This window comes from Anopheles funestus, chromosome 2RL (genome assembly GCF_943734845.2).
Source record: "Anopheles funestus chromosome 2RL, idAnoFuneDA-416_04, whole genome shotgun sequence".
NCBI lineage: Eukaryota > Metazoa > Arthropoda > Insecta > Diptera > Culicidae > Anopheles > Anopheles funestus.
Genome location: NC_064598.1, coordinates 61,666,227 through 61,692,344, shown reverse-complemented (window position 1 = coordinate 61,692,344; position 26,118 = coordinate 61,666,227). Strand labels below are relative to the sequence as shown.

At 41.4% G+C, this 26,118-nt stretch overlaps 1 protein-coding gene across 3 annotated transcripts; it reads right to left on the bottom strand.

Annotated features, from left to right (window-relative positions):
• Positions 1–26,002, bottom strand: LOC125765252 (tribbles homolog 2). 3 transcript variants are annotated; one of them, XM_049430181.1, is made up of 6 exons: positions 24,546–26,002; positions 22,870–24,408; positions 22,141–22,269; positions 21,899–22,059; positions 6,175–6,366; positions 1–2,106 (listed from the first exon to the last, which is right to left on the bottom strand). In XM_049430181.1, exons 2-6 carry the CDS (start codon positions 23,572–23,574, stop codon positions 1,752–1,754), a joined length of 1,542 nt encoding a protein of 513 aa, XP_049286138.1. In that variant the 5' UTR covers positions 23,575–24,408; positions 24,546–26,002; the 3' UTR covers positions 1–1,751. The 3 variants fall into 3 exon arrangements, with proteins under 3 accessions (XP_049286138.1, XP_049286137.1, XP_049286139.1); XM_049430180.1 differs by having other exon boundaries at positions 25,790–26,002; XM_049430182.1 differs by having other exon boundaries at positions 25,889–26,002.
• Positions 26,003–26,118: the final 116 nt, after the last annotated feature.

Here is a 26,118-nt window from a genome sequence, read left to right as displayed (position 1 = left end):
TTATTTTTAACAAATTTCATTTATTGCTAAACTACACATACATCCTTCTTGGGGCATATTTCGGAATTCCTGTATTGCTTCCATACGTTTTACTGTACATCGTTGTTCATTGTTTTAGTAGTTTAAAAAATAATTTTCAAACAACAAACATGAACATCAGAATTGGCCAAATTCGTAGGAAAATTAAGATAACATAGTTGTTTTTTTTTTAACTTTTTATGATCCAAAACGTTTCGCGCCTTACGCTGATTGCATGGATGGAAGGTATTTATCTGAATAAAGTGGCCTACAGCTACACTAACAGATATTTGTTGGGAAGATATGTCATTATTTATAGGTATAGTGGCAGAAAAAAAATGTTTTTCCTTCGTTTGGAAGATTTGTAGTAGTTTTTATAATTGCAAAATCTCTTTCATCGTAATAGCTAAGAATACCAACGTTATACATCTACAGAATATATCTCTCTTCGCTTTACTCCATGGTTTCTTTGCATTTTCTCTGTAAAAAAATATCCTACCGTTTGTTAAAAGAATACATTGATTGAATATGATAAAATAACAGATTGTATGAATTTCCGATATGCTACTGTAGCTTGTTGGTTTACTGTACACACTGAATACACCACTAACCATCCCTTCAGGCGTATGGAGTAGGTGAAATGTGAAGAACAAAAAAATGCTACTTTAATATCTGGCTCTAAGTAAAATTTTGCGTCCGCTTTGCATGTTTTCAATTCTTTAATCCAAACTATTTAATTTGAGTGAAAAATAAAAAAAAACCAAATGCTTTGATAAAAATGTTCTGTATTAAAGCCGCTTTGCCATTATTTTTTATCAATATAATGTTGGCGGAAGCAGTCGTTAAATAATATCTGCCAAATAAAAATCCTAAAAGAGAAAAAAAAACCTAACGTTATAACAAGCTGGCGCGACGGTGTACCCAGTATGCGTACCCTTTTCATTAATTGCACTAGTGCGACACATTAAAACAGGAGCAAAGTAAAGTTTTTTTTAAATAAATTAACATTCGCTTTTAGATGAAAACGCAATAATAGTTGCCATCACGATTCGCTTGTTTCCGGATCGACATGTGCGAAATAATGGACGTTGATCACACTTACGCAGATTGTTGGTATAAATAATTCCATACATCGTAACTTCTTCAGCCCTCGGGCGAACCGGAATTAAGTTTAAAAAAAGGAGAAGTTACTTACTAGTTGTAATTTGTACGAACATCGTCAAGCGGAATCGATTGCTGTGGAGCTATTTTTACATAGTAAGTTTAGTCCAGCAATTTCTCTGATACGAGTTCGATTCACTCAAAACGGCAATGGTTTTTTTTTCTCTGTGTTTTTTGAGTGTGTTTTTCTTCTATAAAGCGCACGTTTCCTTTTGCTTACCACAACATAAGTCGCATGCCAGTGCTAGAGCAGTTTCTTAGCTTGTTTTGGGTATTTGCTTAAAAGTGTTGCCGGACTTCTTACATATTATTGGGCGTGCACTACTTGCTGTTTATATGCAATTAATCGCATTTAGCAAAACTGTGCATGTCTGTTCGCTTTACTTCCGTGAGATAATGATACACTGATCATACTTCTTCTGTTGCCTCTTACAAATCAAACAATCACAGCATAATCCGTGAATCCTGGAGCATTTTCCGTGTTTTGATCCAGGCTGGTAATAGTTAGCAACACATTGTGCTTTAATATATAGGAAGAACTGATCTCTCTACCACTGCCTTCTCACCGTTCCCTAGTTATCGAAAGCATCTCCACTAGTGGAGTAATGCAGACGGGAGGATGATCTGCCGATGTCGTTCTCATCCGATGGGTCGTACCATTCCGGCACACAGTGATCATCGACAGCGGTACCATTACTGCTGGTACGGCTGCCCGTATGTAAGCCGTAAGCATGATCTTTGCTATCGTCGTGCAGCAACCATGGATGATACAGCACATCCTCCGAGGCAATACGTTCTTCCGGATCTCTCCGGAGTAGGGCACGTATCATACAGCGGGCCTTCGATGAAAGGCACTCCGGCACAGTGAACTGTCCGCGGCTAATTTTTGCAAACAGCGATGCATGCTCAGAATCGTTAAACGGATACCTAAAATGAAACAAAAAAAGGATGATAAAGTTATACTTTACATATCTAGTAAATAGAAGCCGTTTTCCAAAATATATTTAATTCTATTTTTCTATCGGTTAAATTAAAAATGTGAATCTATCAACCACTTGCATCAAACCGGTTAGCACGCGAGCGATTTTTTTTTGTTTCGTGGTAAAAATTGTAAATTCGTAAGAAAAATTAAATCAAACAGACGGCAGGTGGACTAACATAATTGCAGGATTCTAAATGGAATCGGCTTTACATCGCACAACCTCCACCAGATGAACAGCGATCCAGAAAGACAGAGAACGCAAGAAGTGGCAATCAGAGAAAAGCATAATTTTCTCTCCATCCATCTTAACGTCATCCGTGCAAAGCGTCCAAGCGACAAGCGAAAGAAAAAGCAAAAAAAAAATAATGCATCAGTTTCAAAATGGGATAAGGAAAGGACCTGGACCTGGAAGTTGATCGTGCATCTGTGTCTTTTTTAAGCCCTCGGGAACCTATTCCTTTTGACAGTAGCGGTGCCGGGAACCTGTATCATAGCGAAGAATCATCTTCTGCTCAAGCAACAGAAGCAAGATACGCTCTTCGCGACTCCAAATGCTTTTGCTCTCGATGACTATGAAAAGTCCACCCGCCAGTTTCCTCCTTACAAGCTTTTTTTCTTCTTCCTCTTAGTTCTTCGCTCTTCAACATCCTTACATTCGTCTCGTAGTACGCGGTGTAACGGTGCGAACGACGAGGATAATACACAAAACAGCCGGCTACACATATCCTTTGGCAACGACAGGAAACTGGCAAGCAACATGTGTTTCATCATTATGTTGCCCTCTTCGTCCTTCTACCTTTGGCAGTCGTGTCCTGTCTGTCCTTCCAAGTGCATGCCAGCAAAGAACCCATAGGGCATATACCCGGACGCCATCATCAGGCACAACAGGCAACACAACCTAAAAACGTTGATGTTTAATATCCTTTCCTTCGTTTTATGGTGTGGTGGCGGTGCGCAGCTACCTACTATCGCCCATGCTGCAGCATGGCCAGAGGATAGTTCAGAAAGTGTAATAGGAAATTTGGAGAAAAAAATACACATACACTGCCGAATCGAAGAAAAGAAATACATCTGCTTGTTTTTTACGGTTTCTCTTCGATCAGTGCATTTCATTTCATATATTTCCTGCCAGGTTTCTCGAACCCCGGACCTCCTTCGCTTGACATGTGAACAGTGCAAGCGCAGAGCATACACCAAAGCACAGATGCTTATCTGCTAACTGCATAACTGCTTGGCAGGGACACGCATGATTGGGATGCGTTTTTCTGGGATTTAAAACTACATATTTTCATTGTCGTTAGTAAACATGTGTGCCTTGCGGATAAAACGAACTGCGTTTTTTATCGCGAAATGGCAAGTTAAACTATTTTTAAATGTATAAAATCGAAAATATTTAGTGTTCTAGCATCTCGGAAAGTATTCTTGCAGGCTAAACATGCCTGATTGAACTATTTTGATTAAGTGACGCACGTTGAAGATAAAACTGGTTTCACGATCGCGTCCTTAGCTACAGTTTATCAGTGACTATTTGACCGTATTGCTTTTCAAATGTGTTTCTTTGTACAGCTTGCCCCACGTTTGTTTCAGGGTCATACGATGACAGCTGTGATACGATCACGATCGATCGTAAACGAAATATTGTCATATTCAATGACATCACTCCATCATGTTTGATCATGTGATTAACTTTGAACTTGACGATACGGACGAACATGCTTGCATTCTTTATCGAAGGAAATGTGATATTTTGAAATACGTATTTCGTATCAAATTGTGCGATCACCAAAATCTTAATTTACTAACTTAACATTAAAGTTCATTTGCTTGTATAATTGCGTGGGCATGCTAGTGGCCTTTACACTTCTTCCGTGATGTGTACATGGTACAACGAAGTTATTCAATTCAGAGTTTCTTCCTTTTTTAATGCAGCTCTACAATCATCAGTCCGGTGCAGATGCAACGCTTTGTATCGCGAATCTTCGTGCACGGTTCGCAAACTGGTTTTTTTCTAATGCAGCTTAATCCGGTCCCCTGAATACAACAAAAGGCACAAATGAAAAGAATAGGATGTCCGGCATATCAGGAACGAGGACCGGTATGTGTGAATATGTATACGAGCACGCAAATTAAAGCCAAAAACAAAATGTGGTCGCGTGTGCACCTGCCGCGCAGCTATTCTTTACTCCGTTTTTGGTCATATCCTGCTGCCTCTGGTTGTCTGCTGCTGCTGTTGTTGTTAGTCCATATCCTTTCCCAGCTAAAGGCTTATACGTTTTTGTTTTTTTGGTTTGGTTCGATTCTTCACGTCCACACGCTTCTCGCTGATAGTTTCGCTTTTGCTTTTGTTGAACAGCTTTTGCTAGAAAATATGGCCGCTTGACCGTTGCGTGTTTTGTTTTATTTTCTTTGCGCATCCTTCGTCTTTACTACGTTTGGCGTCGGCTATTGCCCTTTGGGCAGTTGAGCTGTTCCTTATTCTTCCTTGTTCCAAGCGTGGCAAAAAATACATGTGTTTCTTTTGCTTTTGATACTTCCTTACCTTTCGCGATTAGTGCTGTATTTTACGCACAACAAATGCTACTCAGTACTGTGCCACAATACGTCATAATCTTGTACAACCAACATAATCTTAACGATAAAATGCTTTGAACACAATTCAGTAAGCATTTTTGTTTGTAGCACTTCAGCGCTAAACAATAGAAAGAAAAAAAACATAAGTAAGAATATTTATTTACTCTCACTAAAACATAGCCGTGTGCACAGATAATCATGAAAGAAATGCGTCACCCAAACACAACAGCTAGTTGAATGACTCATACTAGCTTCTTCATTCCTGTTTACCCGTTTGAAGCATTAAAGAATGACTAACGACAGACAAAAGAAATCTTTTGCCGTAAATAATCTTCACTAAATAGTCAAATTATGCTCGGTCTCAACGTGGTCTGATGTCAGCAGATATCATCGTGACGTACATCACGAACCTATGTGTAAAATCTCCCTCACGCATGAGATGTACGACAGGGAAATACCAAAAAATTCAAAGAGTTCAAGAATTCGAATTTCCCCAGTATTTGGCAGCAGCATTCAAATTCTGCAGTGGCAACCATTCTATCGTATACTCGGATCGACACACATATCGTGTCGCGCGTTCGTTGAGTAACAGTAACGCAAGCATGTTTCGACGTGATTCCAACGCTTGCCCATCACACACCGTCGCGGCAATAAACTGTAAAGTCGATGATAATGAAAAGCACGGAAACGATCGTTTCGAAAGTCAACGACTGACATAATTCCGTCGGGAGTCATCAGCGGCACAAACGCGTTCGTACAATCATGTTCGGGCAGGTTAAGGCAGGCGTTCGAGTCGGAGATCATCGTCATGCGCTATGAAACGTTTGAATGCCTCCACCACGCTACAATGGTTTTCGTACAAAATGCATCCAGAGCAGGGTGGGTGAAAACCAGGAATGCAATATGCTGATGACACGGAACAACGACAAATATTGGTTATCTTCGATAAGTTACCATTACTCTTGTTTCGTACAGCACAGTCACAGATGTGCACGAATAATCGTGTTGATACCAACATGGAACGGCATTCATTTGCTGCGCCGTTAGCGTTAGCGTTATGCACTATCAAGAGTTCCATTATCAGGAAGAGTGATTAGCGTCGCTGGAGCAATCTCTTAATAATGCCAAAACAAAACCACAATGCAATGATGTTGCTACTCGCCAATGTACGTCGTTTGCACAAACATTGATCAGTATCTGCGTGGTCTATTAGAGGCAGAATATTTTCACACGTTCAATTCCGATCGATCATCGAACCTGAGCGCGATCAAATTAAATCAAAACCAAGTTAAGCATACCGGCATTGATCAAACATAATGAGTGAGTATAATGGGTTCTTTTGCAGAGACCGACCGCCGACCCGAATTACAACCGTTCCTACTTCTATTTTGGCAATTAGCCACTTCCGTAATGTATGAGTGGTGTATTGGTGTGGCGCCTACCTTCCAACCAGCATCGTGTAGAGTATAACGCCTAGCGACCACATGTCGGCTGCCTTGCCCGAGTATGTCGTATTGACACGCAGGATTTCCGGCGACACGTAGGCGGGACAGCCCCGTTTGTCCTGCAGCAGATCCTCGGCCGGATCATCGAGTACGACGGCATCTTCCAGCGATTCCAGTTTTAATTGCGTCCTGCAAAAAAAGGTAGATCATTTAGACGAGCGATTCCAGTGTGTTGATGATATATTGCTTTTTAGTTTTTTGTAAATAACTTCCATTGATATAAAATCGAACTACAGTAATTATTCTTAATTGACTTCAAGTGGACCTCCCAAAAGGAAAATAGCAAATAGCAATTATTTAATTTTTACATGGAAGATTCTTCTTGGCCCATTGACAAAACGTATCTATGAAAGTATGTACAAGATTATTTAATTGACCTTATGCATTCGTGTTGTGCTCTCATCGTTCTTAAGCAGCATAAACTATGCAAAGCTTAAATATTCTACCTACAAACATTTGTCTACCACAATATCCTTGCACACGATTGCAAAAACCCTCGCTACTCGCGCATTGTGTAAATAACAATTTCACGACCGTTACCTTGGCCCTCAGGGTTGAAGGGGGCATGATGTTTCTCCATTACACCACCCCACCAGCGCGCGCGTGTCTGTGGAATATCACATGATCACGTGCTTTGGGAAGGGTGGCGCAACGTGTATACGGCATGGGTTGCACTTTGTGGCCGGAATTTTTGGGTGTCGGCTGTTTGTCGCATTTAACACTTTCCCTACAAAAATTGCTTCCGTTGCGAAAAAGACAAGTCAATGTTTCAAATATTAACTAACGCATCGTTTATCGGAATTGATAACTTCGGCAAATATTTTACATTGCAAATGATGTCTTTAGAAGACGCACAGCACACAGTGATAGATTCTCACATGAGTGGGTTTTTTTTTGTTATAGCATTTTGTTGTTTCTCTTTTCGTCAACACTGAATGGAGCACGTTTGCCCCTGAACAAGCGGACGATCATCAATTTCGTCATCTAATGCCCGATGGACCACTGGCTACGCGTAGTGGTAGTGTGTCCTCCAGGCGGTTTGGTTTCACACTGAAATTTTCATGACCACAACCATAAAAAAATCTATCGTTTCTCTCTGTTTTCCAATTCTCCACACACTAATCGTCTTTTTCGCTCTTTTTTGACTGTAAATGCACAGCCCCTTCCTTCTTCGGCTGTTACTTGCGCAGAACCAACACTGGGCCGCGGCAAACCGAACCGGCCAGATATATCCGGTGCCCATTGCCGGCCGCGCTGGTTTGGCCGAAGGTGAAACACCGGATTGTTGTCATGTAAATGAGCTTCCACTCGGTGCACCGAACGGTTTCATCGCGGTTTCTATAATGCACGGTTTCTTCGCATGGTGCGTCACGCATCGTCACCTTTACGCTTTATCACCCGCGATCAACCCTTCCTCACCCACTCCGAACGAATCTTCCTTCCAAATTTTCCCTTGAAAAAAAAAAATAAAGGTCACTATAATGCAACCGAGTGCACGCTTCCTTAAAAAAAAGGTCATGCATATATTTGAACAGCATTTAAAATATCGAACAAGCGAATTGATAGAAAATCGAAACGTAAAAAATAAAATATAAAATTATACAAAATATAGAACCAATTAAAACTTCTTTAAATAACAAGTAAAAAAAACATCTGTTCAATATTAGGTATAAACATTGATCATTATTTTAAACCTAAGAAAAATAAGCAGAATGCACCTTCCTCAAAACATTTTTTTATATGCAGTGACACTATATCAATGCACTTTTATTTTGCATATGCATTTGTTTGTGTCTGCGTCTCCAAAATATGGCCGCAACAATATTTAGGATAGAAACAATTTTCACCCTCATTGTTAAAATAAAGTTGTTCGCCACCGGTTAACATTTTCGTTTATTTTGCACCTTTACGTGACACTTACGCTTCCTTTGCGAGATGGTGCAATGGGAAAATATGAAAAAGGGAAAGCAACACGATGGGCCAACATTTTATCAACAAACAAAACCGCACACACAGCCCCATACCTCGGTCCAACCATTTCTCGCGCAATATAATAATAATAATGATGCAAAATTTAAGCAATCGCAACAAAAGCACAAAAACCCCGTGTGCGTCCCGTTTTTGCTTTCCTGCGACAAACGCGGGATGATTATAAATCGCGAACTATAGCCACACCAGGCAAGCAATGGCACCAACAACCATGCGACAGATTTAGCGTTGGGCGTTGTATGTTGTAAAATCCGAAACGCTGTCGTCAATCGTTGTTGCGAGCAGCACGACAGTCAAGCGCGCGATCGAGTTTTGTATATGATCGGGGTTTTCGCTTCATCCTGCTTGCCTGAAAGGTTGAATCCGAATGTTTCGTAAATCTCCACAAACACCACATACCGGTGTGTGAGCTGTTCGATCGAGCGTCAAGGAGCGCAGGGATAGCCGCGCAGTGCAAAACAGTGCGCCACACGTTTCGCAACATCGTGAAATGAATCAAATAAACCATTACTCACATACTACAACTTGCATTACACCACCGCGCAAGCACACGCCGGTTATAGGTATAGGAACCGATTTATGCGGGACTTTAGATCCTTCCTTTAGGAAATATTTTAATCTACTAGTTTCAAAGAGTTTGAAACATAATACCCGCTGTTCATGCAATGCACACAATAGCTTTCATGGTCGCTAGCTAGCGACTGCATATCATACTGTGTATGTTTGAGCAGAATGAAATCATTTGTTCTTATAATTTCACAACACCCACAAGCGAGTGGTGTAATATGGTGAAAATGTAACGATTTTACAACTCCTTCAAAGTAACACAAAGCAATATATCTGTTCGTTTTTTTTCATAGTAATAAAATTTTCATGGATTTTTCGGTAATTATCTATGATATTCTTGCGCTTTTAATTAATTGTAGCACATGAATCGGCACGAACCAAGGGTGAAAAAGAGACGAAAGAATTCCTTTGGAATCAAAGTCTCTGTAAGACATCCACACAACAACAACCAGGGGTGAAGACAAGTAACCCTTAGGCAAAAATGCACAATAGCCAATACGTTTGGGGACGGGTTAAAATGAACGGACAAACGAAAAAAAAAATGTCAACAGACACACCTCCGACCAATCATGTTGATCTCTCATGTGTGCGCCGAATGGGACTGCTCTTTTGCTAACCCCCGGGGGAAAACGGTGGTGGTTTCTAAGATTCAGTTCATAAGTTTCGAAACCCCGCATGAACGGGAGTGCACAAAGGGGATTGCAAAGGGACACACAAACATTTTACGCCAAAGCATACACAAATCGAGACTCCCAAATCCGCGTGCTACTTCGCGCGGCGTACCATTCAGCCAAATTCGAATAACGCAATTCTACACCACCAACTGCGCGCGCTACTCTCCACATGGTTCGACCGCGACGTCTCTCTGAGTCCGTTTCTGAGTGCGTCATCGGCAGTCGGTGTCTGTGTACGTGGTACGACGTGGTGGAGTGCAGTAACGTATATTAGCATTGCATCATGCTAATGCAATGCGCACGTGAAAAAGGTCCAACTGAAAGAACACGAGCCATACACGTTCGCTGCTGCTGAGTGTATGCGAGTAACTATCTATCTAAGAAGTACGAACAAGCCCCGCTGTCCTATAACACCGTGTTGTGGACCTTTTTTTCAAGTTGTGATTTATATTTGCTTCGTCCGGCCAGAGTACACGAGGGCGAGAGACCTGGAGGAGGTGATGATTTGATGCCGATCATTTCGCCAGCTTAGAACCCGTGTAGACGCGTAAAGTGTGTTGCAATCAATACGCTAACCTAGAACGAGAATACGCGAAAGAAAGTCTACCGAATGCGAACTCGGTTCCGCTGCGATTACTTTAAATAGACAGCTTTGGTACAATCCACGACGTGTGTGTTGGTGATACGAAGCTATTGCCAACGCGTGTCTTTTGAATGACGCTCCGGTAAAGGGGGATACATTACTACGAAGCAGTAGTATTCGTTGCAATCCGTTAAATATTGCTAAATGTGTTCGAATAACATTAAATTCCAACACGAGCAACACGAGCAAATGCCAACTCTGTACACTTTATACTACGGGTACAGCATATTGCGTGTATGGTACACCTATCGCCACGTTTGGGAGTGTTTGCGCTGTGGATCTAAAGCCGGGCTATCACGCTGCGATCATCTCAGCGTTGAGTCGGGGCTTAGCGAAATAACCTCACAAGCTCTCAAGTTCAAACACGCTCTCCTGTCTCAGCAATGGATGGTGCAACATAAGTATGTGTACATTTGAATAAAAATAGTACTACCGCGCGCAGTGACAGATGAGATGCGAACCAGTCGCAGGTATATGATATTACTAAATGTGTTCTGCTTTTGTAATATCGATCAATGATAGGACATCCGAGGCATACGTTAAAACAAATTTTCGGACAAATTTGTATATATTTTTAGCAAGTTTGAATGTACCGACGGTATTTAAAAAACAATAATATTTTTCACATTTGTTGTATTTTATCGAATATGAAACGATAAAATGGAACTAAAGGAATATTACTTAATGTACAAGAAAATAATAGTATCCCCTTATGTCGGAAAACCCAACATCTAAACTTCTAAATTTTATTTCCAAAAGGAAATGGACACAGGAAAGTATCGAATATAACTGCAGCAAACATTACGCTCACTCATGGCATAATGAAATTGAATGGTGGACGACATCGAGAGCTGCGTGTCTCGGTCGTGCATTAAACCATGATCGTGGTCATTGCGAGCACGATGCCATTTTTGCAACGAACACGCCTGCTGAAGTCGGCAAAAGGTTATTGACAGACAGTCCAAGTACCGAGTGGAAATATATATATATAAATATATGTAGGTGTTGGCGGCTTGGGCCACGTCGCGACGCAGTTTGACATGGGAGAATGTTTCAGCTATTTATGGCCATTGGCGCTAGAGCTGCTGATCGTGAGGTGTGATTTGCCACTGTTTGGAGGTATCTTTTAGCAAGCTTCTTGCTTCAATACCAATACTTACGACAATGTGATAAAACTGTTTCGTATCCCTTGATCGGTTGTGTGTTTGCTTTTCTTCATTAAAACAAATATGTATGAGACGTGATTACAAACGCGAAAAGCGTCAAGTAGATCCCAATCAATCTGCGTTTGTCATCGTTTCCAGCACGTTCTTTATCTCAATGGGTAACAGAGTCTCACATATATTCATTTCCTGTTCCTATTGGATTTCAACTACAAAACCATTTGAAAACATGTTACGTATCCCGGAACCCATTGATTTCCTGTTCATTATCTAAATTTTCCTGCCTTCAACTTCATGCCTCCATCCGCCATACACTAATGGCCATTCAGACATTCCTCGTTGTGATTTCGCTTCCGTACCGTTACAGCGCGCGTCTGTAGCCCGGAGTAACTCTATTTCCACAGAGTTCCAGCAAACACGATAGCGAAGAATGAAGATCATAAGGTAACGAAGAAAATCCTACCAAAGGTTGTACGTAAAACGAAAATATGCAATTGCGAAAAATTGTTGTTGTCGAGAGGAATGGGATGAGGAAGCACCTCGCACCGTAGCAAATTAATAGCTCGAAGCAAACTTTATATACACAGGGAAAACCTGAGAAAGTTACGGCATGCTATGGCCGACCACCACCAACAGGCAGGTACTATCTCCGGGTTTTTTTTTCTTCTGAATGTTTTCTCCTCTGCGACCCAAGCGATCGACCTTTTCTCGTCAATGTGAAATCGGGAAGGTATTCAGCAAGAGAGGTTGATTTTTGTTTTTGTGGGCAAGTTCTCAGTTCCTGGTTGTGATTGCTTTTCATTGAATAGAGCTGTTACACAATCACTTCATGTAACTACAGTAACATACATTCGCGAAACATGGTCCTCTAGTTTAGAGAAACTGGATTTAACGTATGGAAGAGAGTCCTCCTAAAGACAGAATTGTGTTCTTTCTCTTGTTGAATGCGACTCCATTTATAAGGCACGTTCGTCACACATAAGGCTGTTCAAGATACAATGGATACAATAAATATAAATTAAATAGATATTCGTTATCAGTAAAGTATAACGGTGATCGGTAAATCGTTTCCAAAGTTTACGATCTTGTGATTTTTCGCTTATACCAACAATGTCCGAGCGTCTAGGAAGAAGTCTACCGGGCATGGGAGGAATGCCACCTTGACTATGTGTGTCTCTGACGGTAATACGTTTAATAATCAATTGCGTTTGTTAAGCAATAGATCAGCCTAAGGCGATCGCACACTAGCGGTTAGGTGAACATACAGGAAAACCCACACCAACCAAACGTACGATCGTGCGATATGTACGAAGCGAAGAAAAGCGAACGAAACGAGAGAAAGAGAAAACGAGAGGGAAAAACATAACGAATCACTCTATTCCCAATCGTAGTGCGTTACATATTTCAAACGACGGCAGCACATAACTTGAAACGCACTTTGAATTATTTCCCGTTCAACGGCGCGCCTTCCATGCGCTACACGACAACAGGGAAGTGAATGTATAACGCACAGACCCATTTTCAAGTCGCAGCACGCCCTGTTTGGCCAGGTGAAAACTACACTTTTACTAAGCAGTGGTGAAATGCAAGTGCAACTGGAAGAAAAGTGAGTGATCGTATGTACACGAATAGTTACGCAATTTCACCGCTCTTTTTTGCAATAATGCATCTGGTGAGCCAACTAACTCAAGGTATACATTACGAATCATTACATTTGTATAGGCATAAAGATTATTAAGAGAGTAGACGTACATGAATTATGTAAAAGTCTGTTTCGTTAGTGTTATTTTTATCAGGAATATATATACAATCCAATAGAATGCAACGTTTTATCAACTTTCAGATTTCGTTTTTATTAGGTCAGTTCAGAAGCTCAAAGTAATCAATTGATCTGCTTTACCTCTTTATGACTCTGCTTCCTACTTCGAACTTCCTACTTCGACAATAAGCTTCCTATATGAACTTCACAAACAATTCCACAGCATCGATCCCAACATGCATCTGTCCAACATGAACCAATTGAATGCAATTCTAAAAAGGACGTGCCCAGTTCCCATCCTATCCGTCTGATTTTTAAAACATCATTTGTGTTGGGATAAAATCTTCTCAAAATAGTCCCTTTTGCGTTCACACCAACGCAGGTCGCAGGTAGACCAGAAGGATCCTCACACATCCTAGGTAGACCTCCTCTGTGGCTCTATGAAACTCGATCAAACAACAGCAGGCCAAACTATGCTGCGAGTACACGTATCGCATATGAGCCTTTGTCACCCGCATTTTGGCTTTGTCTAGATTTCACTATACGCTCGGTGCTCCAGTGGATCATTTAGTTATCCGTGTACTGGAATCCAAAAGTGGAATCTAGCGACTAACGCACATAAACAGGGAAAAAGGAACCCTAATGCATTCCTCCCGCAACATTTCCAACCTTCCAGGCATGTGATCGTACCATGCAACATATGGAGAGCCGGTCGGGAATCAAACGTTCAAAGCAAGCCCACAGGAGTATCGCTGCAAATAACAAACGGCGGTCCGGGAGGGTAACAATGCCCTTTCTATTTCTGGGTAGTTCCTTTGGGTAACCGTAATAATCCTTGATCTTTCATACGGCAACCGTTCCTTCTTCAAATAGAAAAGATAAAACGACCGTGCTAGAGGCTATCCCTGACCTCGAAACTCACGTACCTCAGGTAAGAAACGTTTGCAACACAGATACGAAAGAGGAGAAAAATCGAATGAAAATTGTTCCCATATTTATACACTCAACTATCCAATGTGCATCATGCATCAAAGAACTATCGTAAGGGAAGCGTGTATGTGGGTCGATAATGCATACCACCTTTATATTTTGCTTCTTTCCGACGTGTAACGCATAGAATTCTACAGTGGGAACATATTGGAAACCAAGTGCAATGCTGCACCAAGCACAAGACTTGTAGTTCTTCTTTGCAGGACTCTTCGGGTGCATTAAGGCAGCACGCCGTTGTAAAACAGTGCAACAAACAGTATGTGTTATAAAAACTTAACCGATCATCCTGCCGTAGTTACTGCGCTGTAGCACTGAACATCTGCAACGGTTTTGGGCTTTCTTTGCTACCATTATTCGGTCTGGTTATTCGAACGATCAGTCGTAAATGGATGAAAAAGGACAACTGTTTTTTTTCTATGTTAAAGACAATGCAAACACATACTGATATGTGGGTGATTTTATTGCTTCAATGTAACCATTATAACATCCCAATTTTTTCCCACAGATTCTTGCCGCTTTAATACAAAATGGATGTGTGCGTATAATCATTGTTAGTCTATCACGTTAAGATACGAACGCGAATGTACGTACTTTCTCCTATCGCTTCTGTATTTCTGTGTCTCTGTTTCCAAAATAGATAAAAAAATCGAAAAACATGTTTCGTTCAAACATGCTATTGCGTTAGCTATCTACATTTAGTTGATCAAAGGAGAATATGTTACAGCACGCTGTACAGCCATAACTGACTCTCCTACAAATGCTGATAAATTTCAAGAACGTCTAAGAAGGGAATTAAAGAAATAACCATGCACACCACACAATGTTTGGTGACGCAAAGATTCATGATCGTGTGAACAGATTATTTTCGGTACGTACTCTAATTGCATTTGTACCCCCAAATAGTACTGTTTGGGAATGATAGCTCGTTTACCATACCGTACAAAAACCTAAACCAATTTACAGCTGATCAAACTGCAGCAATCAAATGGGATTTCTTTAATGACAATAAACACTGCGTACAGTATATTCCAAAAGTATTACAAAACTTATTATTACTTTTTAAATTATCTTTTAATTTTGAAAATTTGGTTCACACTACTTTTTGCGACTTGCAATTTCGAGTGATTGCCCAACACTTCTTCTTTTACTGATGGTTGATACCGTTCTGGTCTTTAATTCTCTTCTGACAATTGCTACCACTTTTCGGTCTTGTCAACATATTCTAAAAATTTACATGAAATAGACTATTACACACTACTAAAACAAAATGGTATATTGTATGTGTTACCATTTTGTAGTCTTACGTTAGCGCCTCTAATCGAATAAGTGCAGCTAGACGCATAAAGTTAGAAGTTAATTATGCTCGATAGGTCAAATTGCGATTCAATTAACGTTGAGATTGAGAAACCACTGACAACAGTGTTTGTCACACAGATAGATTACATACGTATCAACACACACATACAAATGTGCTGACACATTGGTGGCCTATGTTGGGGAGTATGTGTTCCCCTTATTAAATTTATGCTTATTGAATTAAGCTTATCTAATTTTACTTTATTTCACCGCACTTTTTCTCTCACTTTAATTCAATTTGGAATCGACACTGCCCTTTCGCGATCGTGTTTTGAGCCCGCTCACAGCTCTCTTTCCCAGTGACCACCTTCGTTCTCTGCAAGCGATTCATATGACTTGACTATATTCACTTAGTAGATGAGGTAATGAGTAGGAACTAATTGCTGTTAATCTAATAAATAATACTTCTCGAGGAGACATACAATGGCGCTATACGCACTACGAAAAGTTGGCTTTTTAAGCAGCAGCGAAACAAAGTTGAGCATAACTGTATAACAGCATAGGTTGAATAATGAACCCATCATTTTAAAAAAAAACATATGACAATTAAGATATAAATACCACAACAAAACTATACCAAATATTGTTCATATGGTATTAAACATAAACGCTACACAAAACTTCATTTAGCTTGAAGTTTAGAATTTGCTAACGGATAAGAAGGGATAATGATGAGGTAGCTCCAATGCCAATCCAATTGTGCTTGGTTGTTGCAATATGTACCGTTTTCCTCCAAACCGACATCGCCATACACAACACCGAACCGTACTCAAGGTTTTGGCTTGATCTTCTGTTTGAGAAAATGAAAAATGATACATCTCCCACAATGACGAATACAAAAGCATTAGATGCAGATCGCGTCCACGACTTGGACGAGGGGCATACACACTCCACTGGCCGCGGATCGACTTTTGGCGGTCTGAACAAAATCTTGGTCATGGTCAAACAGCTCTCACCTTCTCAGTGCCCGTGGCTTCTCCCTGCCTGCTAACTGTTTTTCGTCTACGATTGCAATTGTTGTCTTCAATCGTTCTTCTTCAATGTCTCGAAGGTATCGGTGTGCAGAGAGCGGTTGGTAGACTTAACCAATTGCAACTTCTACTTCAATATTCGCCCCACCGCTAAAAACCAGAAAGATGGTGTGGACAAATACCAGACGAAAGGCCTTTTCTGTGGTCTTGATCTCGGTCAAATGTACACCGTCCGTTGTCACACTGCAAATACCTCCTACCCCGTTGTAGCTCGATCGAGACCTTCAAACGGAAAAACCGTATAGCTCCAACAGTGTTCCGTCGGTCATAAAATCGGTCTCCAGCGGAAGATGATATTACCCACCACCGTCTTGTCTTGTTGTTTCTTATTCTGTTAGCAAACGCTTATGTGGAAGATGATACTGATGAAGTTAAGTTGCGGTCGATATATTGCAACAATTGCCGACGTGTTATACAGAAGATGGAATTATAATCACCTTGGCAATACGTATTCGATAAATTTCGTTTTATCGACTGCGTACGTAAGCTTTACTTAACGATTGGTAGTAATCATTGCAACAAGAACTCCTCCTCATTGTTTTAGAGATCAGAATGATGGGTGGTGATCATGCTATTGATGATTATTTATTTTTCATTTCAATAGTCTTTTCACATGTATTGTTAAAAGAGTTCCATATTTCAATTTTAAATGTTTAAACAATTTATACATTTGATAGTTTTTTGTGCAACATTGATTAAATTCTTTAACCTATAACCAAATGACAATATACTTAGACAGGTGCTAACAACATTAGTGGAAGGTAAGCTGCCAGTGTGTGTGTGTATGTAAATAAACACCGAACGACTTTTCCATGGGAAAATCATTTGTTGTTTAAATCCATCAAAATTGCATCATACCGACAGGGGTTGTCCTTCTAAGCTGCCACGGTACCCCTTGTTCCACCCTTTTCATGATATCGACCATCTACTTCGTGTTGTCATTGCTCTGAGCACCGTAGTGTACGGTTGTTAAGCCTAATTTATTCAAGGGTACTAATTAGTACACTTTGGCCGCATACCTGCCTTTACTCCTAGGCACCGCACACTCTTTCTGTTCACGGCACAGCCGCCATCAATACAACCGCACCAACGAAGGTCAGTTATCGACGGCGGCGCACCGGAGTTGTTCTGGATGTTGTGCAACAGCCAGCACGAAACACAAATGTTCGGTAGCACAATCAGTAGCGCCACCCGCATTAACACCGGAGTAGAAACACCAAAAGAGTGAAGTATGTTGGTCGCAAACTTCACAATGTTTACCTATTAACCTTTTACATTCTCTCTGTAAGGTCTCAGCGGTATGGTTATGTTGTCTTCACTCCAAAAATCCAACGCATCATTGTTAGGTTATAGGATGCAGTTTTGGCCTCCACGTACCTAAAAAGTGGTAGCAGATGTTGTATAGAGTGTCGCGACATCACCATCTCGCCTACAACTCCAACATTTGAGCGCCAGACTTGTCGGTGTGTTTCGCATGTTTCAACGGTAAAGATCAACTTCCATTATTTGAAAGAATTGCGAGATGTCGGTTTACCTTCGTGTCGCGATTGCGTCCCACTCTCTGTCTCTTTTTTCCATTGATTTCGTACACCGGCGTGCTTCCTTGCTCAATCCTTCATCTGCCAACCCTGCTGTACGTCTCTGATGCGTTCGATCGTACGAGGCAATCGTACAGCCGAAACAAACACAACTACATGCTCGGCGTATAAGCAGGGCGGTATTCGGTGTTAGGTGAGAAGATTATGTTGAATGCCACCCAATCGTCGATCTAGCACCAGCCTCCATTTACTGTACCACCCAACGCAAGCAATGCAATTGACCTCGCAATACTCCAACACACCGGCGGCGCACTCAAACACTGTACAACGCCGTTTTGTTTTACAGCATGGGTAGTGGTCACACATCCGAAGCGGTTGTACGTTTTCGCACCGCGGCATTACACACCAACAGCATTGGTTTTGCTTGTGTGTTAGTGCGTTGGAGCTGCTGTCGAGCTGCTAGGCAAGCAGCGGAGAGACTGCCCATTTGCTCGGTGGGGTCTCCTCTATTGGCATTGCGATAACTTTGACGATCGTGCGCGACGGCGAAACCGCTACACCACGCATCCAATGTCACGTTGCAACACGTGCTAGCCTGCTTTAACCGGTTATTTTTGTCTCTGTTCTGCCCCATTCATTACAGATCCGTCTTCTCGCTCACTAAAACGATCGCTAAATTAATATCGTTTTTATGCTTTTTCAATTACAGCTTTATGACAAATGCCTTTTGTTCTTAAACATTTTTATATTCTTAGATTATTTTGTAATGTATTTATGACAGTTATTCCAAATTTCTATACAGTACAGTTAACCACTGTTCTCTTGTGTACAAGATCATTCAGAAGCTGTAGCAGCATCCGAAAGTGTACGAATTGCGCCCAATTTGTTATCGATAAGCCATGCTTGCATGACAGCATGACTAAGAACCACGTGCTTCCAATTTTCGGACACCGCGCTTGCGCTCGCGTTATGCTTCTCTACCACTACGATTTGCCTTGGAACATGATTTCCATTACGATTGCGACTCTATTTCCTCTAGATTTTCCATCCCTTTGCACATTTACCTCTTCCTCTCCAATTATGATGGTGTGTTTCACTGCAATGCTTATATTGTGGTCGTATATTGAGGTCATAGAGCATATGGCCAAAGGCAATGCACATTCGCGGGCAAGCACCGAAAACCCCAGCATCGAACTACCCAGTAAGCATACTGTGTTGCGTTGGGTGAGAAAAATGAGTAGCGAAAAAAAAACAAGAGTAAAAAACCCGTATGTCCGTCGCTAGCATGCCGCACCCAAGACACGGTCCCACCTGGACTGCTGCACCAGCGTCACCGTGGTAAAAAAAAACCGGAGCGAAGAAGACAGCACAACGAGGACCTACTGTGCGGGAGAGAATGAACAAACATGACGTGCTCTCATCTGTGGCCAGTCTGTCCGTGTAAAGGCTACTCATTGAACCATAGTTTTCAAGGTTCCGTTGTTCCACTTTACTACCCACCAAAGTGGTATCGGCGGAGGTCTACAATTTGCCAACCGGTGGTAAGCAATGGCGAGCGCTGAACTCGGCATCAACTCTCTCATCAGAACAAATCAAGTCTTTGCTGAAATAAAGGTACAATGGTACAATTGAAACATGCTTCAGAATATGGAACCCTTTCGCGAAAATCAAAATCATAATGCTGCAGGGACTTCATCATCAAAGACGAATATGTTTCTTTGCTCCACCAGGTGCTTGCATATTGTCCAAACACGCATGCTACATGAGCCACGCGAGCACAATGATGATGACCTTTCACGGTCTAGTGAAGAAAAGAATATCGGTTCAGTACGCATGGCTAATGGTTTTACTAAGAATGACGCGTGCTCAAACACCCAGATACTGGCTTGATTAACCGGTTCCGGCTACGAGGTAAAAGTAAAGAATTCGGTCCCCTCTACGGTTTTCTTAAAATGCAGCGCCCTCATCCTTTCCGACACGCGCACTATAGTAATTGCGTACATCTACTCTAACAGATATGCAACACGTGGCAGTGGCAAATTTTATGCGAATTTGCTTTTCCCGATTCTTGATTCTTACATTAAACACGCTTTTGCTCACTGAACTGGAATGGTGACGAAGGTTTGCTCACCCTTGTGCTTTTTAATACGTCCAGCCCTAACTTTTTAATTGGTCTAAAGCCGAAACCCGACAAAGCGATCTGCTTCAGTTCTCTTCGCTGGTCCAAGGGAGAATCTTCTATTTTGAAAACAGCAAAACGATCGTCCGTGTCGCGTGTCGCTATCATGTACAATTATCATCCGATGTGTGATAATCGTTGTGGTTGAATGTAAGTGGTCCTAGACAGAATTTAGATATCTAGCACTGGTATTTTTTTAATACAAGAAAATTATATTAATAGGAAATAGGAAAGTCTGTACAACTATGAAAAATTATTGAAAGTAAGAAGTAGAATAAGTGTTTATAAGGAACAACGCACTCCATCTGGCAAGTCTTATCGGTTTGTAATAATGCTTTGAAAATTTTCCAACGAGACGGATTTCAAAATGTAGAAAACCCATAACACATTTTAATATTGTACAACCTCTGTACATCGGTGCGAATACGTCCGGAGACCCCCGAGACTGGTGGTTAGGTTGTCGTCCACCCATAAGCTCTCTAATAAGTAGACACTAATTTTATTAGCTAACCTCATCTACAGACCACCACTATTGCATTGTTGAACAAACACTCCCCAGCAGCAACAATAAAATAAAAAAAACAGTAGCATAGTTGCTGCTCAATCTCGGACTTCACTCGCGCATTGAATTCGACTCAAAAGGCCACAGTGTTTTGTTACCCAGCAATTATGATCCGATTCACGGTCTACGGCAACCGTGCGCGTGATTGACACACATTTAGGCTACAGGAAGTTCCGGTGAATGGGACATACAGTTTTGCATCATTTCTTAAAATCTCCCATAACCTTCACCAAACGGTAGACGAAGCATAAGCTACATGAGCTACAATTATGCTCCCGCGCATTCGATTTCGTCGATGTAGAAAATTTGTGATTCGGTTACGAATGTACAAACTAGCAAGAGGGCGAATTTCGTTCCAACCACAAACCAAACAACTAGCTTCAGATAAAATGTGTTCTCTCTGATAAGTGTAATCTCATCTCTGCGGTTTTACTAATGAATTTCAACGCCCGCTTGTTTCGCTAACGTGAGAACTGTTTTCATTCACATTTGAAAACATTCTGTGCGGCTATTTTCCCTTTCTTCACTGTATGCTGGAGAAAAATCTTTACTCACAATGTAAACATGCTCGTGTACGTGTAACTGTTTGTAACCTTCTCCGTTCCGTCTGTTCAATGACTCGTTGTATTGAGGGAAACTGTAAAATTTACTACAACAATGAATCAGTTTCGGAGCACAAACACCACGTTGCGGCTATGATATGCTTACTGAATGCCACGTGTATCAAATGTAACTATTCGACTGTGCACCGTTTATTCAAACTCAAACAAAGACTCATATGTATAATTGCCGCTTGCCACTGATTCATTCAGCAACTGCCAGGTATAATGCACAATCGACGATCAAGAACGCATTATTCGCTGTGTCGATACTTTCACACTTTGTGGCTCATGGCTGACATCATAGTGCAAGGCTGTAGCTACAAACTGGTTGAGAATTTTTGGATTTCCAAAAGTGGAAACCAGATCCATCTTAACGTTCCACCTACGCGGCGAACGAAAAAATCTTGCTCGTTAGTAGCAGAGTGCCAACCTGTTGCATCCACAGTTGCTTAAATATGTTCTTTTCGAGTTAATTCTCTTAGCTTTTTTAAGAAGTTTATGTTGGGTAGATAACCCGTTCGCTCCATTTATGAAATTCGAAGTCCAGGAAAGCCTGCCTCTACCAACAACTCTAAACTTATGGCGTTTTGTTGCATACGTTTACTTACCTTTCACGGTCCGCAAATACAAACTTCCGCAACTTGAGATCACGCAAGACAATGCCTTGCTCATGACAGCTTTTGACTACTTCGCACATTTGCCGACACAATCGCCGCGCTTCCGGTTCACGCAGTCGTTTGCGCACTCGCACATACGAATGTAGATCGCCCTGTTGAATCGAAAAGGTAAAACAAACAAAAAATGCTTAGCTGAAGAAAATCAATCTCCACACAGGTGTTCTAATACTAACCTCCGAAGGGCTGTACAGCAAATATGTTTGATTATTGCCCTGTATGACTTTGTGCAGCGAGTTGACGTGTTGGTGTCCATCCAAACGAAAGTGCGCCGTTAGCAGGTTAGAGCACGGATTATTTGCAATCTGCAATTGAATGTCATTATGTAAGTATGATGCTCTTTTAAAATAAAACAACCTGAGCTTATTGATACCACATTTTCTATCCTTTTTTGCTGTTGTGTTCAAGCCATTGCTCTTATCGGGCCACTTTCCAAAATTAGAAATACAAATAGATAAGCTTGACGGCGTACGCATTTACACCAAAGTGACGCAGTAGAATACTACGTAACAACAAGTGATTCATCGTTGTGCTACAAACAAGCACGTATCATTATGATTGTGTTTATTTTTATTTCAACTTCCCCAATAGCAATCGTTGCAATTTCTCAGCAATCGTTGTACGGCCGTTTAAAATTTTATTCATTTTATGCGACTAAAAACTGCGCCAAATGATGTTCAATTAAAATGCTATTAACACGAAAACCATTTAACTGCTTGTTACAATATTCTAGTGTGTTCGTTTTTAATGACCAATTTAACAGTCGTCATAGATAATTTGTTGAACAATGTTACATCCACAGGTAAATATATTTTTTAAGGGAAATTAATAACGTTTCAGGTAGAAAATAAGCGTGGTATACTATGCCCAATATTGGGATAACAGGTAACGCGCACTTTACATACCTTGCACACAAGCTCTTCGTGCGATTTAATGTCGTAGCATCGATACAGATTGTTTCCTTCGACCGGTTCCATCAACAGGTACCGGTCGACTAGAATAACAGCATTTAACGGTGGCGGCGTAACGTTCGCCGAGATGGCATCCCGTAACGGGTAGGAAGCGGATGGTGCACCGTTGCTGCTACTCGCCGCACTACCGTCGTTTCTGTATCGATTCGATCCAGCTAAAAACGAACTTCCGGGAGCCTGCTGCTGCTGCTGATGTTGCAAATGCCGATGCAGATGGTAAGGATGGCTCGAACAGTGGCGATGATAGGGACACTTTTTGTAGCTGGAATTTGTACTGCTACTATTGCTGGATGTACCACTACCACCACTATTCCGTCCTAGTTCGATCCCATTTCCACCCGAACCCATTTGGGCGGAAAGTAGACGATTCAGTATGGCCACGTTAGCGCTGACATCCGGCCCTGCGGTTGAACCAGCGCCCGGAGAAGCATGAACTGGCACGGGTGCCGAATTTGGCACTGTAGCACCGCCAGTAACGACTGCGGCACCATCGGTAACCACACTTCCAATCAGAGGCACAAAACCGACCGAACCGTCCACCTGTTCGTCGGGCTTGTTCAAGCGGGGTAGTAAATCATTGATATGCACTACCGAAGCCGACGGTGAGGCATTACCCGTACTCGTATCTAGTGTATTCATTATCTGCAACGTGCGAGGACTGGTGAGGCGCACCAAAGCCGTAGACAATGCCGGCAGTAGTAAAACAACAAGCTTCACTATGTAGAACACTTGAAACAGATGATATCTCGCGTGGTAGAATAACGCACTTAGTGTTAGGGGTTTGCAACAACACTTACTTAAGTATAGGGATATTTAAAACTATTATCAACACTTAAAAAACTATATAATTTTTTTACACAAAATCAGGAACGATTCGGGCACCGCGCTGCTATGTACAAACACCCAGCAGGATTCCTTCCGACTTGCAGATGGAACTTGTGATCGGCAAACGATTAGCTACTCCGTAGCAGAGCAAATGAGCATGACTGATTCTGATGCTTCATTTTGCGGAAATTAAAAATAACAGTTCTGCTACGTAATTTTACACATTTATCACACGTCACACGAGCCTATATAGCAACGGTCCGGGCACATTGACAAACACTTCATGTACACATTTTCGCGATTGCAAATACGCACACCGAAACCGAACAATCTAATCGTAACTAACGAAGGAGACACACAACTTGCCGAGCGCTTCGCCTTCGCTACATTGATGAACAACAGCGCGTTATCACAGACAGGGAGGCACACGTCACACACTATAGTAAACACATTGTTTTCCTTGGCAACGACGGGTTACGTTTAAACCAAATGCACGACCACTATTACTTCTTCCTTGGAGTGGAATTGTGACGAAAAAAAGAACCTTACGATGGACAAAACACGCGAACGTCGTGGGTTTTAGCTGAAGCCGGTTGTCATTGTCTCTCGTTGCGATGAATGATTCCCGAATATTGACCGGCGATAAGGCTGATGTAGAAGAAACCAGAAAGAAAAGGAGTGAGTAAGCAAAAAAAAAAAATGCAATACGATTTCCACAGAGAATAATGACTGCCGGTTTAAGTAGGCGAGAATAAAGCAATTCTTGCAAACGTGCAATTCCGTACTTTAACACCATGAGAAACGTGACAATCTACAAGTATCGATTGATAGCTGTCCCGGAATTCCTGAATTTCACAACACACAGCAGTTTATGGAAAAGGTCGCGGATGTCTTCTTCGTTTCCTTTAATTCGCGCTTTGCAATGACGAATGGCGCAACCACCTTTAGATAATGGAATGACGACGGTGGCAGTACTCTTGCGGCTGATAGTACCAATACCTCAAATGGAGAGGAAACATAGGGGAAAAACTGCAACAACATGTCACCCTTATCTTATCTTCTGTGTATTCCAATTCTTGCAACCAGGAGAGACAGGATTGGCTCGTCTTATAGGGTTTTATCGCAACAAACCACACTTGACCAATAGTAGAGAAATGTTTCAATTATGTCGCATATTTCTACGTATTGCTAATACTTTTACTTCACTATTTTCACATAACCCATAAGTATTAGAAGCTTTGCAAAACTGCTTTTCCTACTTCACTCCAAAGGCAATTTAGTTGCCTTTCACAGAAACGAACGAACGCACTACTGCGGAAAAACCTTTATGAAAAGCATTATTCTAAATCGTACGTAGATCCGGTTGCCTTCCACAATATCAGCCTAGGCTATGGATGCATGCACCCTGTCACTATGGCAACGGTACGAAACAGGTCATCCAACGGAACTTAAGCATCAAAGCGCTGGCCACCGCTACCGCAAGTTTTCATTGCTTTCACTCACTCAACCTTTAGTTTTCTTTTACCTGTACGCCGTTACATTCACATTGAGCACCAGTTTGCAATTTATGCACTAAGTTTAAGCATTTCTAGTTGTGTTTTTCTTTCTTTTAAGAAATGAACCATTTGCATCACTAGAAACAAGCGGACTGTATTGGAATGGCATGAATCAAACATTGCTCAACGTTACACACACTCATACACGCGTACACACTGGCGAGGACGCGGAAAATCCTTCATATCCTTGTTCTCCCTTGTTCCTATTATCTTTCAAACTTGAACAGAAATAAAAAAGAGGTCGTGCGAAACAATGACCTACTCCATTCGACAAACGGCTGAAGCCACCCCTTTCGCGCAAAGGAATCATTAATGCTTCTTGTTTCTTTCTCACACGTTCGTCTCCTTTGTCACTTTGTTAAGGGATACTAGATCCTTTCTACACAAACGAGCAACGTATTTCACAATTGATGTTTTTTCCATACTAGCAAGAAAAATCATTCATTAAAAATAACCACTACATTTCACAATACCTCTTTAGTTTGCCTCACACCCAATGGCTATTTACAAACACATCACGTATGAGTAAAACATTTAACTAGTTTCACAATATTACACCAACTATTACTCACACACAAGGCCAATTCAAAGACTTCAAATCAGCATTTTTACCACAAACTTTTTCTTTTCAAATCGAAACTTCACAACTAGTTGCTAGCGCACAAACAACACTCCTCTCGCGTTGGCTTTTGTACGCAGAATAAAAAAAATACATACACAAGCGCAGCTTTGCTTCGTTGATCCGGGGTCGTGCGATGTGTTTATAGGCGTTGGTGCAGTTCTCTGTTGTTGTGAAAGGTCT